This window comes from Ambystoma mexicanum, chromosome 7q, assembly GCF_040938575.1.
Source record: "Ambystoma mexicanum isolate Mex_15411 chromosome 7q, UKY_AmexF1_1, whole genome shotgun sequence".
NCBI lineage: Eukaryota > Metazoa > Chordata > Amphibia > Caudata > Ambystomatidae > Ambystoma > Ambystoma mexicanum.
In genome coordinates this window covers 553,132,709-553,147,834 of record NC_090941.1, presented here as the reverse complement: position 1 = coordinate 553,147,834, position 15,126 = coordinate 553,132,709, and the positions used below count along the sequence as shown (strand labels likewise).

The following is a 15,126-nucleotide window of genomic DNA, read 5'->3' as shown; positions in this document are numbered from 1 at the left end:
GCGACGACCCGAAATGAGGAATGGTCCACCAACAGAAGACCGGTAAGTGTTATGGCGGAAAATTAAGCTTTCCTCATATGTTCCTTCTGCTCACCTTTTGTCTCTTCTTCTCTCCCCTAGGCGCAGATATGTGGCGACCGGTGCAGACAGTCGCGGTGGAGCCAGAAGAACTCCCGAGGACAGGTGAGTGAAGCGCGGCGCTGCAGCGAGCAACGCAGTGCTTTTAAATGAAAGTCTTTTCTCAGGAACGCTGGCGTGAAGGTTCCGGATGCAGGTAAGAAGTTTGATAAAATTCTTGGTTTTCACCTTTCTCTTCTCTTCTTTCCTTACAGGTGTTCCAGGATCGAGGCGGGCATGGCTGGAGACCAGATTCAGGAGCAGACACGGTGAGCGTTCAGCTGCTTGGATGCAGAACAATGCAAAGGGTGAGCTACTGTCTGGGCGTGGCTTAAATAGCCCCCAAAGTAGTTCCAGGTAAGTATCCTTCCCTGGCCATGCCCGAGTGGCAAAATTGTCCCAATGAAAAAATAGTCCCTTTCAGGTCTCAGGGAGGCCTGAATCTTGCAGCATGGTCTGCATCAGGTAAGTGCACAAAACACCTTCCTTTATGAGCCTGGCGCCTATGGCGCCAGGACTGATGTCCAACATGAGCCTGGCGCCAAAGGCGCCAGGACAGAGTCCAAAGAGCCCCTATAAGGGGCCGCTGGGCTTTTACCCGGGGGCATGATGCCTGCTCCCGGGGGTGCTGGGCCTGGCCTGGTGCTCCGGGGGTAGGCATCATGACAATATGGAAAACATAACAGTTCTTTGTGTCGGTTGCAATAGGAAGTGAAGGACAGACATTCACCAGGGCAACTATCGAAAGGTGAATTGTTAAATGTATACAGATGTGCTACTCTATAGGCAACACAACACTATGGTCCACACCAAGTGCACGCTTCACAAGTAGTACAGGAACAACCCTTGCTTTTCTGGCCAATGTACCACTGGAAGCCATTTGTAAAGCGGCAGCTTGGAGCTCAGTGCACATATTCAAAAGACACTACTGCGTAGATACACAATCCAAGCTAGATCCGCAAGTGGGGCAGAAGATTTTAAGGCATTTATTTAATAACAGTCCTTCAGTTCTCCCACATCCTTGTACAAATACTGCTTCTAGTCTATGCAAAGTATGTGAATCTAAGCAGATTCACAAGCTCCAGAAGACAAATATCACTTAGCAGTAATTTTCTTTCTGACGCTTGTATCTGCTTAGTCACATGCACCCGCCCATCCTCCCTATGTTGGAATAGAAGGGCACATTCACTCATGGACTGGGGAGATATCACTCTACACATGTCAGCAAACAAGCAATCTGAGGACGCAAACACGTGGGGGATCATGGACCCGTAGAGCAGGTATATTGTTAGAGGCACGCCCCTGTCGATGCTCCTTTTTCGATTCAAAAAATAATGTAATACTCTGCACCAACCACTAGATAGCGGCCAATGCAAAGCATGTGACTCTAAACAGATACAAGCTTCTGAAAGACAATTATTAGTGTGATGAATCCTATGGACTCCTCACTAAACCCCTGCCTAAATACTCCTCCCAGGGGGCCACGGAAAGGCAGACGGTTCCTGATCCTGACCTTTGGGGTGATGTTCTGCCGGAGGATCACCTGGGAGGAGAAAGGGCCAAGGGGAATGAGAGGACTCTGTGAGGTGAGACGCAGTTTTGGTTTTGCTCTAGGGAGGACATCGCACAAATGCCTAAGTATGTAATGGCTTGTTGTCATAACAATCAATCTATTCCGCAAGTTGAACATCTTAATGTGGGTAAAACTAATCCGAAACCCTTTGGTATGGAGAGGAATAAAAACCCTTCTAAAACTCAAGAGCCTCGGAGAACTAGAAGCTCCCCTAACTCCCAAAAGTATATTGAAAGGACGTTTCTGAATAATAACGGTTTAAACTACAAGAAACCTTATTCCTCTTTGGTGTCTGATCCTTATGCTATTTCTTTAGAAAATATTATGGGGAACAGAAATAAGAGTGAAGAGAAGAAACCAGAAAAACAAACTTTGCCATTAGCGACTACAAGTCTCATAATTCCCTAAATACTTGCATGAGGAAGAGGGTTAAAGGGAATCAATGTTGCGGGAGTGGTGAAATCATTAATGGAAATGGCCCACACCTGAGGGAGACTGAGAGGCTATAAAGGCCACTTCAGGTGCAGGCATCAGAAGGTGGAAAACAGAGTGAGAGCTGCAGTCTGTGTATGCAGCTGATGTGGAAACTGGAGAAATAAGAAGACCCCGGACCACTTTTAAGTTGAAGACAGTATCCGGTCCTGAGAGGGTCTGTGCCTCCAGTTGTCTTAAGTGCAGAGGTCATGCAGCTGGAAGCGTGCAAGTGGGAAGTTTGCCCTCTGAAGACCTGACGTGCAGAGGCTGCGCAGCGGGAGGTAAAAGCGAGGGAAGCTTTCCTTCCCAAGAGGCTTTCTCTAATGGCTGGTGTTCACCAGAGAGCCTGTGGAGCGAGGGAAGCTCCTGTCACCACTGGCACGGCTGGCAGCAGACCAGGAGAGGTTGTTTGCCGGGTCGCGAAGAGCCATGAAAGCAGAAGACCTGCAAACGGCAAGGGTATCGAATGCACAAGGCTTACCTGGTGAGCTCACAAGCTGACAGTGACCCTGGATCTCTGAGACTGCTCGCATGTTCAAGGTAGGAATTTACACTCACGTGTGAGTGGAAGAGTTATTGAAAGTGATTTTGAATACCGAACTATCAAAAAGCAGCGAAAATACTATTTATCCAAACCAAATTACTTTAACCTTAAGCGTGTCAGTTTGTTGGGCATCCAGCATCCGGAAGGGACAACCAGTGTAAAAGCTAATACATACAACTATTACCCAAGCCAATAGGAACCAAAAACGAAGCAATTCAAGTCCAACAGATATTGCCAAAGGTGAAGGGGCTAATTAGAGGTCCAAGGGTTGTGAAGCTGGTTATCCATACTTTGTGAACCAGATAAACCCACAATGGCAAAACCAAGGAAGAAGTAGAATAAGACTTTATCCATATCAGCGTTTGGTTACTTATGCAGTGGGGAAACAAAGGTGGCAAAAATGCTGACCTTCTAGAAAAGGTTATTCAGAAGTAGGAGTATAATTTATTGAGGCACCAGAGTGAATCTCTTCTATCCTGAAGTTTTTCTAAAACTTTAATGCCACGGAATACTGAACTTTGTGAAGCCATGAAAAACTGTTATAAATTGATTCTAAAGCCCTCGCAGGACAAGGCTGCAGTGTTGTGCGACGCAGGTACGCAGGAAATACTTTCCACGCTCCCGGGCCTTTAAGAACCGAAGATTGGACCCTCTGCGGCAAAGCCCTTGCAGTACAAGGCGGCTGTGTTGTGCAACGCAGGTACGCTTGAGGCGCTGCCTGATGACAAGTAGCACACAGCGCAACTCTCCATGCTATCAAGCCTTTAAGAACTGAGGAACAGACCCCCTGCAGCAAAGCCCTAGCAGGACATGGTCATGGTGTTGTGCGATGCAGCAGTTTGGCAGCAAAGGGATAGCATCGCAGACTGCGAGCGCGGACAATTTCTCCCTTCATCTGCGTCCGTAAGGTAAGAAGGAGCGGGAGGGAGAGTAGTATTGTTGCACTCCATGCAACTCCCTGACCTTGCGTGTCTGTCCCATTCCCTCCTGACCCTCGTGCGTCCCCCTAACAACTTATGCCCTGCCTCCCCCCACCTGCCTGTTTGTCCCCTGTCCCTTTCCCTGCTTGTGTTACCTACAATTTAGGCCCTGCTTCCCCCGCCTGTGCATACATCCATTCTCCCTTTGCCAGCTTGTGTTCGTTCGCAACTTAGGCTGTCTTGCGTGCCACGTGCGTCCCCAAGCAACTTTCCCCTCTCCTGCTGGCCTTGCGCGCGTGCCACGTGTGATCCCTTCGCATCTTGTCCCCGCTCCCCCAGCCTAGTGCATCCTTCTAGCGTACTCTCCACGCAACTTGCCCCTGCCCCCTGTCCTAGCACATCCTTCTCAGTGTTGCTCCCCACGCAACCAAGGTCTGCTTCCCTCCTCTCCTTCCTCTTCAGGCTCCCTTTGCCGTGACAAGTATATTGTCCCTGCTTGTGTCTCTGCATTCCACACCCTATCGTACTGTGACTACTGTATTGTCAATCTGTTGCATCGCTTGCATTTCTTCTTCCAGGTCTCCTTGGATTGATAGTGTGTGCGTATTTTTTTCTGTAGTGTGACCATTGTATTGTATACTTGTCTGCATTGTGTGCCTCTCTTCTTCCCCTCCAGGTCCCCTAAGATTAGCGTTTTTGCATATTCTGTTTTGTACTTGCATTCTCACGCCCTTAAGTACTATTGTAGTGTACAATAATTGCTTGCTCTGTTTTCACCACTCACTCCTCTATGGCCCCCCCCAAGGTTCCAGTGTTCTTGTTCTGTGGTGTACTTACTTTTTGCCCCCTCTATTGTGCATGACCTGTCTTGAGCCTCCCTCCTTGATTACCCCTAGTGTGTGACCTCTGTAATCCCTGCTGCCTGGGCTACCCCCCCCCCCCCCCTTACTCTCCGCCCGCACCCTCTATGATATGATAGGTTATTTATAACATGCTTAATACCCAGAGGTTACTAAGCGTGGACCCGGGGATTGAACCTGTGTTACTTTGTGTTGTATTGCTTCCAAGGTGAGCACATTGCCGCTGAGCTATCCTCCCGAGACTCTGTACACTGGTACTCGGTCTCCCCTATCTTGTCTAACTGCGATTCTATTGACTATCCTATCCCTCTCACTAACTCTGGTATTAAGAAGCTCAAAAGGGATATCCTGGTCTCCAAACCAGGCCTCCCTATTGCTGATACTGCTTCCTCCAGATAGACCCTCACCGACATCCTCTGTTGTTCCCTCTCCAGGCCTTTGGACCCCCCACATGGTCGCTGTTCTCTATCCTTTTTCGTCCTCTCTCATTAATTGTGGCACCCGGTGGGAGGCCCTCCTGGCCCCCTTCCACTTCTCCAAGACCATCATTAATGTTTACTTAGATGGCACCGTCTTGGTCCAGGGCCCTCGGGCCAATTTCCTCCTTTTTCGATAGACGCTTCCTGTGTCTCATCTACTTTCCTGCTACTCCTACGTACTCATCTCTGGCTCCTCCGCCTCCTTCCTCTGCCACCTCTCTTTTGCACTCTCTTCTTCTCCAACTACCCTGCCATCTCCCCCGTCCTCCTGGCCATTCTCAAGCACCTATAACACTTGCACAGGGTGTACCACTCAACGGAAGTCTTGCAAAAGTAGCAATCTGCTCTACGTCGCACTCTTAACTCTCTCTCTCTGCTGTCAAACACTCCTCAGACATCTACCATCACCTCGAAGAGCTTGATCTGGATGCACTTGATCTCACTGAGACTTGGTTCACGGCTAGCTCTGTCACAAGTTTTGACGCTCCTCCCTGATGGCTACAAAATCCTCTCAGAACCCAGAACCAACCGTCCTGGTGGTGGAGTTGCCCTGATCTTTCAGGAGTAGATCCCTGCTTCTGTCATTCCTTTGCAGGCCTACTCCTCCTTTTAAATGCCTGGTCTGCAGGCTCTCTATCTCTCCTGGCCCCTCTCTCACTGTGGCCATCATCTACAGGCCGCCTGACCAGGTCGCCCTCTTCCTCTCCGAGTGAGCTGACCTCTCCTCCTCCCTCCTTGCCTCTACCTCTCAACTTCACCTCCTCTGAGACCTCAACATCCACTTGGGTGCTTCTAGCCCCTCCTCTGGGCTCTTTCACAACCTCTGCGACTTTCTTTTGCTATTCTTCCCTCTGTCCCGACTCACTCTGCAGGGCACACCCTGGATGTTCTGATCTCATCAGACATCTGCTTCTCCAACCCTCCCACCACTCCTCTATCTTGGACTGACCACTTTCAACTCTCCTCTCACATGTCGCTCTCTGCTCCTCAGGTTAAGTCGACCCCAGCACTGCCACCCACCTTCTCTGTCATCCGGCCCATGAATCATGTCAGTGGAGGCTTTTGCCGCTACTTTCTCTCCTCCTACACTTGCGGCTGACTCACACTCTGACACAGCCATTTCCAACGTTCATCTCTCAATCTCTAATACTCTGGATGTCCTTGCCCCTGTCATGAGGATCCGTTTGAAGCCTGCATCGAAGTGCAACTCTTGGTTACGACTCCGACCTCGCCGCCCTTAAGTGCAAGTGTGGGGTGGCCGAGAAAAATTGGAGGGCATCAGGCTCATCCTCTGACAAACTGGCCTGCCACCTGCTCTGAAGGCAGTACAGACTCTCTGTCCTTACTAAAAAGACAGCCTACATCCAAGCACGCATCTCTATGGCCTCTAACAACTCTGCCGAACTTTTCAAGATCTGCAAGGAGCTGGCCAATCCTGCTGCCGTCTCCACCTCTCCTATTCCCTCCCAGGCACTTTGCAAGGCTCTGGCATCTCATTTCACCACTAAAACTCAGGACATCCTGTCTACTTTCTCCTCCTCCTCGACCGCCTCTTCCTCTCCCTCTACCACTCCAGGTGCCTCTCTGGCCGTATCTCCTCTTCCTTTCTCCTCCTTCTCCCTGTTTACTCCCGATGATGTTTCTAGACAAGGCCAATCTATGAAGGTTTTGTAAAAGCAGGTACTCCCCTACTCCTCCAGAACTATTAAGGACCACATCAATACCCTTGCTCCTGCCTTGGCCAATTTTTGCAACCTTCCCCTCCCATTTAAGCACTCCCTTGTGCACCCACTCCTTAGGAAGCCTTCTGCCGATCCTTCCTCTCCAGAAAACTACTGCACAATCGCCATCACTCCTTTCCTGGGTAAACTCCTGGAAACGCTGTCCATCTCCCAGCTTAATCTACATACTGAATCTGCTGGTGGTCTTCATGACCACCAGTCTGGCTCCAGAGCAGCCAGAAGCAGAGAAGCTGCTCTCCTGAACACCCGTGAAGACTTGCTCTCTGATTTAGACTCTAACCTTCCTTCTGTCCTCATTCTCCTTGATCTATCCTCTGCATTCGACATGGTCAACCACGCCATCCTGCTCAATCGTCTCTGTGACAACCTGGGTATCACTGGTCAGGCGCCAGCCTGGTTGACCTCCTTTCTCTCAGATTTACCCTCCCAAGTCCAACTTGGGTCCTTTGTCTCTTCTATCTCTCTCTAGGTGTGGTGTTCCTGAGGGGTCTAACCTCTCTCCCTGGCTCTTTAACCACTACCTAGCACCTCTGACCCACTGCATCTCTAACTTTCAGTGTTATGCAGATGCCACTCAGCTCTCCTTCAGACTACCCTCAGCCTCTTCTGCTCCTTCTCTCATACCTGATTGCAATTCAGAAATTGTGTGCCTCCAACGATCTCTGCCTTAATGCCAGTAAGACTGAGATCCTCCTCATTGGGACACCTGAGCCCACCTTCCCTCTCTCTCTCTAGCCACCCACCCTGTGCCCTCTACCTGCACCTTCCTGTGAGGCTAAGAACCTTGGTGTCCTCTTCGACTCCACCCTCTTCTTCTCTCCTCACATCTCTGATGTCTGTAAGAAGTCACACTATCAGCTGCACCACAACATAGTTTTCTTACTTTTCTCACTTTTCCCCAGAAGCTCACTGTCTCCAGAGCCCTGGTTCCTTCTAGGCTGGACTACTGCAACAGCCTCTTCATAAATCTGCATGCCTCTACTCTTTGCCCTTTACAAATAATCCAGAACAGGACTGCAAGACTTGTCCTTGGCCTCAAGCCCATGGATCGTATCTCTCCAGCCTTGAAAGCTCTCCACTGGATCCCTGTGGCTGTAAGGATCAATCTCAAGACCCTCTACATTGTCCACAAGGCTTTACGGGGCCAGATATCACACTACATCCAAATGTATCTTCCTAAGCATCTTCCTTCTCGAGCCCTCCGCTCATCCACCGCCAACTCTCTGAGGGTTAGACACTTCTTCAGACAGAGCTTGGGGGGGTAGATCCTTGGCTGGGGCCTCCCTCTGCAACAGCCTCCCTGCCTCTCTCAGACTTGAGCAGGACCACTTAAGGCTGCGGAAGCAACACAAGACCCTCCTTTTCGCTTCCGCTTTCCCTCTCCCTTGCTGATGCACCTGTCTGCTGCGCAATCTGGTTACCTGGGCACCCACTGAATTTACGGGACCAGGCTCCTGCACGACCAGTTACCCTTGCACTGCCTCCGAACCTCCCAACCACTTAGGGACTGTATCTGCAACCCTACAGTTCCCTGACTCCCTGCACTTATGAGCCACCTCCTTGGCAGCACTTACGCATTCCATTGAACTCTCCTCTCCCTGCTCCCCTTCTGGCACTTCTCCCCCTCCTCCTGCACGATCTGAATGACACAAGGCCTAGTAAGATTGTTGTTTTATTCTCCTTCTGTCTTCCCTTCCTTGTCGTGCCTAGAAACACTTACAGGCACATTATAAACAACTTATCACTTATATCATATAACTACAGAAGCACTGACGCTTTGTGAAGTGTGTGAGGAATCTGAGGTCATCCTCACTTCTTTCCCCAATATATCCTCCTCCCAGGGAGGCAGGGAAAAACATTGCTTTTTGGATCCTGACCCTGGGGGTGGATATGCGAGGGAGGATCATCTGTGTGGAGGAGATTTGGGGGGCGAGGATGAGGCACCATTTCGTGAGACACAGTATTCCCCATTTCCCTTTGCGATTGAGCTGAATATTCCCCAGACCTTTGTAGTATTAATTATTCCACAGTCTAGCTGCAGCGATTGAAAAGGCTCGACCTCCGATCCTAGAGAGGCAAAATCGAGGAACAACAATCAAGCAGGCATCCTGTGATCGAAGGGAGTGCCTAGGGATACAGGGTATAAACCTTACCCCGGAAGTATTCTGCCCCCTGGCCATAGAAAGCACGGTGCACTAAACAAAAGGACTTAAACTTAACCCTCCTCACAACTGGGAGCCAGTGGAGGAAACAGAGCACCGGGGAGATATGAGAACCATAAGAAGACCCTGTTGCGACTTGTGCTGCCGAGTTTTGAAGAAGCTGTAGCCGACTCATAAGAAAAAGAGGTTGAGCCAAAAAGAGCGAGTTGCAGTAGTCGAACGGATTCAAAATGAGAGAAGCGACAAACAGGACCGCAAGATGTGCTGAGAGATAAGGAAGCACTTTGCAAAGAACTTTAAGATGGAAGTGGCCAGCCTGGTAGATGCTACTGACCTGATCTTCCATGGAAAGTGAAGCAGTAATCTTGAAGCCCAAATTCTTATCTTATTATAAGAGACCCCTATAGCAGACCTCCAAAAAGGAGTTCAGACGGAGGACACAGAAACAGAAGGGGGGGGCATCCACTAGGAACTCTGTCCTGACTCCATTAAGCTTGAGACAGTTGCCACTCATCCAACAACCCACCGCCATCAAGCACTCCCTAAAGCGTGACAACACCCCAGACTGAGAAAAATTGAGCTGAAAAATGATCTGAGTGTCGCCGGCATAGGAGTAACAACGTCAGCCGTGAGAGTGGATGAAGTGGACAAGCGGCTGTGTGTAGATATTAAATTGTATTGGAGACTAGGCAGAACCCTGGGAACCCCTCAAGAGAAAGAATGAGAAGATGAGTGAACAGGAGGGAGAGAAGAAAACAGACCCCAGTCAGCCAGGAAGGAGGCAGACCAAGATAATACGTGACCCGAAAGTCTTGATGTGACCAAGCCGTTCGAAAGGAGAAAGTGGTTGACTGTGTCAAATGCAGGAAATAGATCTAATAAAATCAGTGCTCCCACTCCCTCCATGGTTGACCAACCAGGCCAAATCGTCCCATCACCTTTGCAAAGTACTCTGGGATCAGGAGGTTTTGTTGCAACTGTGTTGTTGCTGGACAAGAACTGTGCAGAATATTATCATTTAATGGTATTGCTCTCCAAATAACCCTAAAGGTATACACATTTTAGAGAGCTATGATTTTGCCAGTGAGCAACCTCTTCCATTGATCTGAGTAAAAGTGCAACCTCATCAGATAGCCACTGTAGCTTTCCGGCTCTGGGACACTTTTCAACGCCCACAAAACATAAGAGAATCCCTCAAGTTGAAGCTTGTGTGCCCATCAATTGACCATTTTGCACATGGTCACAGAGTTTAAAGAGACCTTGGACGAAATCCCAACTGACATTGGCCTACCACAAACTAGGGTGTTAGCCCCGAAAAATCATGCTGTGAGGCCTGATTCTTATCCATCGAGGGCTTGTGTCAATTCCTTTGGGTTGTTCAACCTGGTCCTTTGAAAAGGTAGTTGTGTGGGCATGGGGAATGAAATAAAATTGTGGATCCAGATCTGCATGGCCTTTCGTGATGTGTGGTTCGTAACCAGTATCCTTCCCCCTGTTCACACTCATAGCTCTGCCAAAATGTCAGTAAGCCTTGTTGAAATGTCAGGTTAAATGTGATTACATCGCACAAAGGAAGAAAGGGATATTTTGAATTTGCTATCAGAGGCAGCTCCTCTGATGGTTGTAATAGTAAATATGCTGTCATTGGGTGAAGCGAGCAGGGTGATACTCCATGCTTTTTTCACAAGGGAGCTTGCTGGCACAGTACCAGGTGATTAGGTCTGTGCTTCTACCCAGCAGAAATAATGGCTTGAAGAGTTCATTCGGTGGCACCAAGTTATAAGAAGTGTAGTGGCTTGTGTGGTACCTAGCTTTCAAAATGGAGGCCTAGCCATAATCAACAAAAGAATGAAGCCTAGTTTCAAAGGCAATGTAGAGCTTCATTCCCAACGTAACTTTTATATAGAGTCCCCCTCAGTTAAGACCATTTTTCCATCCCACAGTGATTAATAAGACTCCTTGGGCCCCCTGCCCTCACCCACTTGTGCGGCAAAAAACCTTGGATTATCTTTGACTCCTCTCTCGCTCTTTCTCTCCACACTGACCTTGCCAAGAAGTCCAATTTTCTGCTTCATCTCCTCAGGGGCATTCTACCTTTCCTCACCTTCCCGCAGAAGCTCAATGTCTCCAGAGCCCTCGTTCTCTCTAGGCTTGACTAATGCAACAGCCTCTTCTTCAACCTTCCTCTTTCCTCCCTTCACCCACTCCAACTAATCTGGAATATGATTGCAAGAATTATCCTTGGCCTCAAGCCCAGGGGCCGCATCTCTCCAGCCCTAAAGTCTCTACACTGGCTCTCGGTGACTGCAAGGATCAAGTTCAAAAGCCTTTGCATCATCCACAAAGCCTGTCTGAGGACTAGGACCTCTCTACATCCAGCTCTCCCTCCTTAAATACCGTCTAGCCTAGCCAGATTCCTTCAGTCTTCTGGCTCCAATTCTCTGCATGTGAAATGTTTCTCCAAGCAGAGAGTGGATGGTAGATCCCTCTCCTCTGCTGGTGCCTCCTTCTGGAACAGCCTTCCTCTCCCCCTCAGACTTGAGCTGGATCTTCTTAAATTCCGGAAGCTTCTCAAGACCTTCCTTTCTCTGCTTCCTTACCTCTGACACTCCCCTGCTAAGCTCTTCACCTGCCGCTGTGACTGGGGCCTGGTCTTTTCAGAGTTATACAGGGATCAGGCCACCCCCAGTCTTTCCCAGTATCCTTCACCAGCACTTACCCTCGGGCTCCCTTTCCCCAACTTTCCCAATGCACTCCTCTTGGCCAATGCACTTTTCCTCCCCTCCTCCCTCTTTCCCCTGGTGCTTGCTGCCTTGGCCTAACAGCACTTGCCTGCCTCTCGTGGGGTCCCCTCACTCTTGCACTTCTCCCTCTACCACCTACTCCCTTGCACTTATCACCTTGTTCAAAGACTTGCACGGTATGATTGTCACAAGACCAATATAACAGTCTTTGTTCTTGTTACTGTTTCTCTTGTTATCCCATGCCCCCTGAACCCTTTCTTGTCTTGTGGCGCCTAGAAATATTTGATGAATAAGCGCCATACAAATCTTCAATAAATGAATAAAAATAAATACATCGGAGTGTGAAATGTGTGTACAAGCCAATTTTCCAGTGGGCACTGACCCTCTTTGTTCTTTATACTTCAGTGGAAAAGTAACTAACATTTTCTTTTCCAATTTGTACTTTTGCATGTGCTCTCATATTTGTCACTGTCATTATTTTTTATTGTATTTTTTTTAACTTTGTAATGTCAGTTGGGTATTCTTGAGTAAGAAACAGAAATATACTTTTCTTTTACATGGAGGATTTCTTTGTGTTTTTCAGTTTACGGCTTTTTCAGAAGTTTGACAACTTCCGAATTCTCGTTTGTGGAGGAGATGGAAGTGTTGGCTGGGTTTTGTCTGAAATCGATAAACTCAGTTTGCACAAACAGGCAAGTTTACATACCAAATATTCCTTTTCAAGTTTATCTTATAGAATATATATAATACACATTTATTTGCAGCTTTTGTGGCATTACATAAGTTATATTTGTAGAGCGCACGTTCACCCACAGAGGGGCATCTTGGCGCTGTTCACAGAAAACAGATGTTTAGCGTTACCCAACTTAATGGTACTCTGCACCACTGAGTGTTTTCTGGGGGGGAGTGAGGGGAGTGTGTAGGTGGTAGTAGTTGGAGTTTATTAAAGTAATGTTAAGGATACTCCGTGTGAGTTGCTGGTGAATGGGTGTCACCACAGCCAGCTGTAATTGAAATGTTATACTTCTGAGTCTGCTGTGTGAACGAATGCAGAGAATGTGTAAATCACTTACGATTGAGCACCCACTAGATTAAACAGCTGTTCTTGGCTGACTAACCAGCTGGGGAGAAGTATATTGACAGGGGTGAGGGGAGCAGGTGACTAGATTCACATTTTATTTATAGGGTGAGAAGTGAGTGCTGCCGGGTAACTGTTTTCCTTCCTCACTGTACATAGAGCTTCTAGATGGTTGCAGGACAAACTGCTACAGAATGAATAATCTCTTGCCAAAATTAGCAAATACACGTTTTACTCTTCTGATGACAACATTCTCCCCACCTCCTATTTTTGTGTTGCTTCCAAAAACCCACTCTGTGCTTTGATCCCCTAATAGCATACTTTTTATCAGTAAAGGACAGGTGTGGAAACACGGTCGACACCTTTTTTGTTCTTCTAAATAGAATGGACTATAGCTGGGACAGAAAGATATAGGACCTCACCGCAAGAATATGATACCCAAGGAAAGGATAAAAAGTCAATGCCACAAGTGCATTTTGATTGTAATCGGTCATTGAGAATTGTAGAAACCATTGGTTGTGGATGGTTGAACTTCTGTACCTTCAGGAATATTCATGTGTGCCCTTTTATCTTGAATGCTGGCAGTTTACTAACTGGAATCACGCCCTTTATTAAAATTGACATTTGGTGAGTTTCATATTTTTCCACTTGTCTGGTCCTTTCCACATTTCCCTCTCACTGCTAAAAGAAAAAGTTTATGAAAACATAGCAGAACAAAGAAACCGTGAACGAAGAAAGCGATGCGGTAGGTGCCAACTTGTAAATACAAGTTCACCTTTTGTCTATTAAGTTCTGCCTCCTTTCCCAGTGTGCTGGGAAATGCCTGCCCCTGCAGAAGTCAGGACAGAAAATTGCTCTACGACTCCTGCATTAAAGCAGCAGTACCATTGATAATAAAGGATCCTGCTACGCCAACTCACCATTGTGTACCATAGTACTTATGCTCCCCTATTTAAACAATTCCCAGATCCCAACTGCCAGTTTCTCTTTTTCCACAAAGCAGTCACCTCGTGGAGCAGGTCTAACTTCATACTTTTCTTTTCCTTTTTGTCTCTCACTTGAGACTTGGCTCTCCTTTATTTCAAATACGAAAGAAGATTTAACAAACTTTTTGATAAAACATTTTATTCATCTAATATAATTTACATTTTTAGTGTATGAAGCACTTTTGCCAAAGAACTGTGCATTCAGAAACTGTATATCTGTGAAGGATGGGATAATAAAGGTTTACCATATGCGTTCAATAAACATTTGTCAATAAGGCAACGTACAGAAAAGAAATTGTTCTGCGAGTACAAAACAAAATGTAGCCAGAGAACTAGCGGCTCTCACTTGTAACGGTAACGAGTTCCAATGTTTTTAAGCTAATAGAAGAAAAGAGCTGAAATTACACTGAGAAGGAGGAGGACAAGGGACAGTAAGACAAAAATAGTGGAATAAAGAAAATGAGATGGGAGAAAATGATAGAAAGGTAACCAGCAAAGAGAAGCTAGAGAAGAAGATATAGATGATCCCAGGGGTAACCAAAATGTATTAGAAGAGCTAGAATAGGTTGTATGTTGGCAGACCAACCAAAAGAGCAGGACAGTAATCAAGAAGTGAAAACATAAGAGTAGAAATAAAGGTTTAATAGCATGAACAATGAGAAAAGGGCTCATTGTGGAGATATTACCTTTCAAGAAAGGTCTGACTGAGCAGTGTGTGAAATATGAATAGAGAATGAAAGAGCAGGGTCATATACGACCCTCAACTTAAAAACGAATGTGACAAATGATAAGGAAACTGAATAGGTTTGATCAGAAAGATAAGAAATTTAGTGAAGAACAGTGTTAACCATGAAAGCCGAGGTAGAAAGCAAAGATGGAGTAGAAGTAGGTAATCACAGAATTTTGGTTTAAGATAAATTGTGATGTAAATAGTGAGCAAGCATCTAATTCTGGATAGTTAGAAGATAGAATGACAGAGTAGAATGAAGGTAGTCAGTAAAAGTGAAAAAGACAAAAGATTTGAATCTTCTGCATAAAAGTGACATGACAAATTAAAAATAGAAATAATTTCAGAAAGAGTTGATGTATTAATAGAAACAAGTAGGGGGCAAACACAGAGTCCTGAAGGACTCAAAACAAAAGAATAAGTGGAAGAAGGCTACTCACCCCAGGACACTGAATAGGTTTGATTAGAAAGATAAGAAGAATAGTGTTCACAATCAAAGCCCAAATGTGGATAGTGTAGGCAGAAGAATAGTGATTCACCATGTTGAAAGCATCTGAAGGATGTACTAGCACCAGGAGAGATGACTGCTTGGCGTGACAAGTTGAAAGAAGAGCATTAGCCACGTGTTGAACCTTTTCAGTGGAATATAAAGGATGAAATCTTGATTGAACAGCAGGAAGAAAGGAATGTAGATCAAGATAAGAAGACACTTGCGAATAA

The 15,126-nt window shown here is 46.9% G+C and overlaps 1 protein-coding gene across 3 annotated transcripts in view; it reads left to right on the top strand.

The window, feature by feature from the left end:
* The window catches only part of DGKH (diacylglycerol kinase eta), a 1,951,678-nt gene that overhangs the window by 990,010 nt on the left and 946,542 nt on the right, over nt 1-15,126 (top strand). For all 3 annotated transcript variants that reach the window (XM_069640477.1, XM_069640476.1, XM_069640478.1), the window contains one exon: nt 12,199-12,307. In XM_069640477.1, the coding sequence (XP_069496578.1) occupies nt 12,199-12,307 (109 nt within the window). The remainder of the gene's footprint in view (nt 1-12,198; nt 12,308-15,126) is intronic.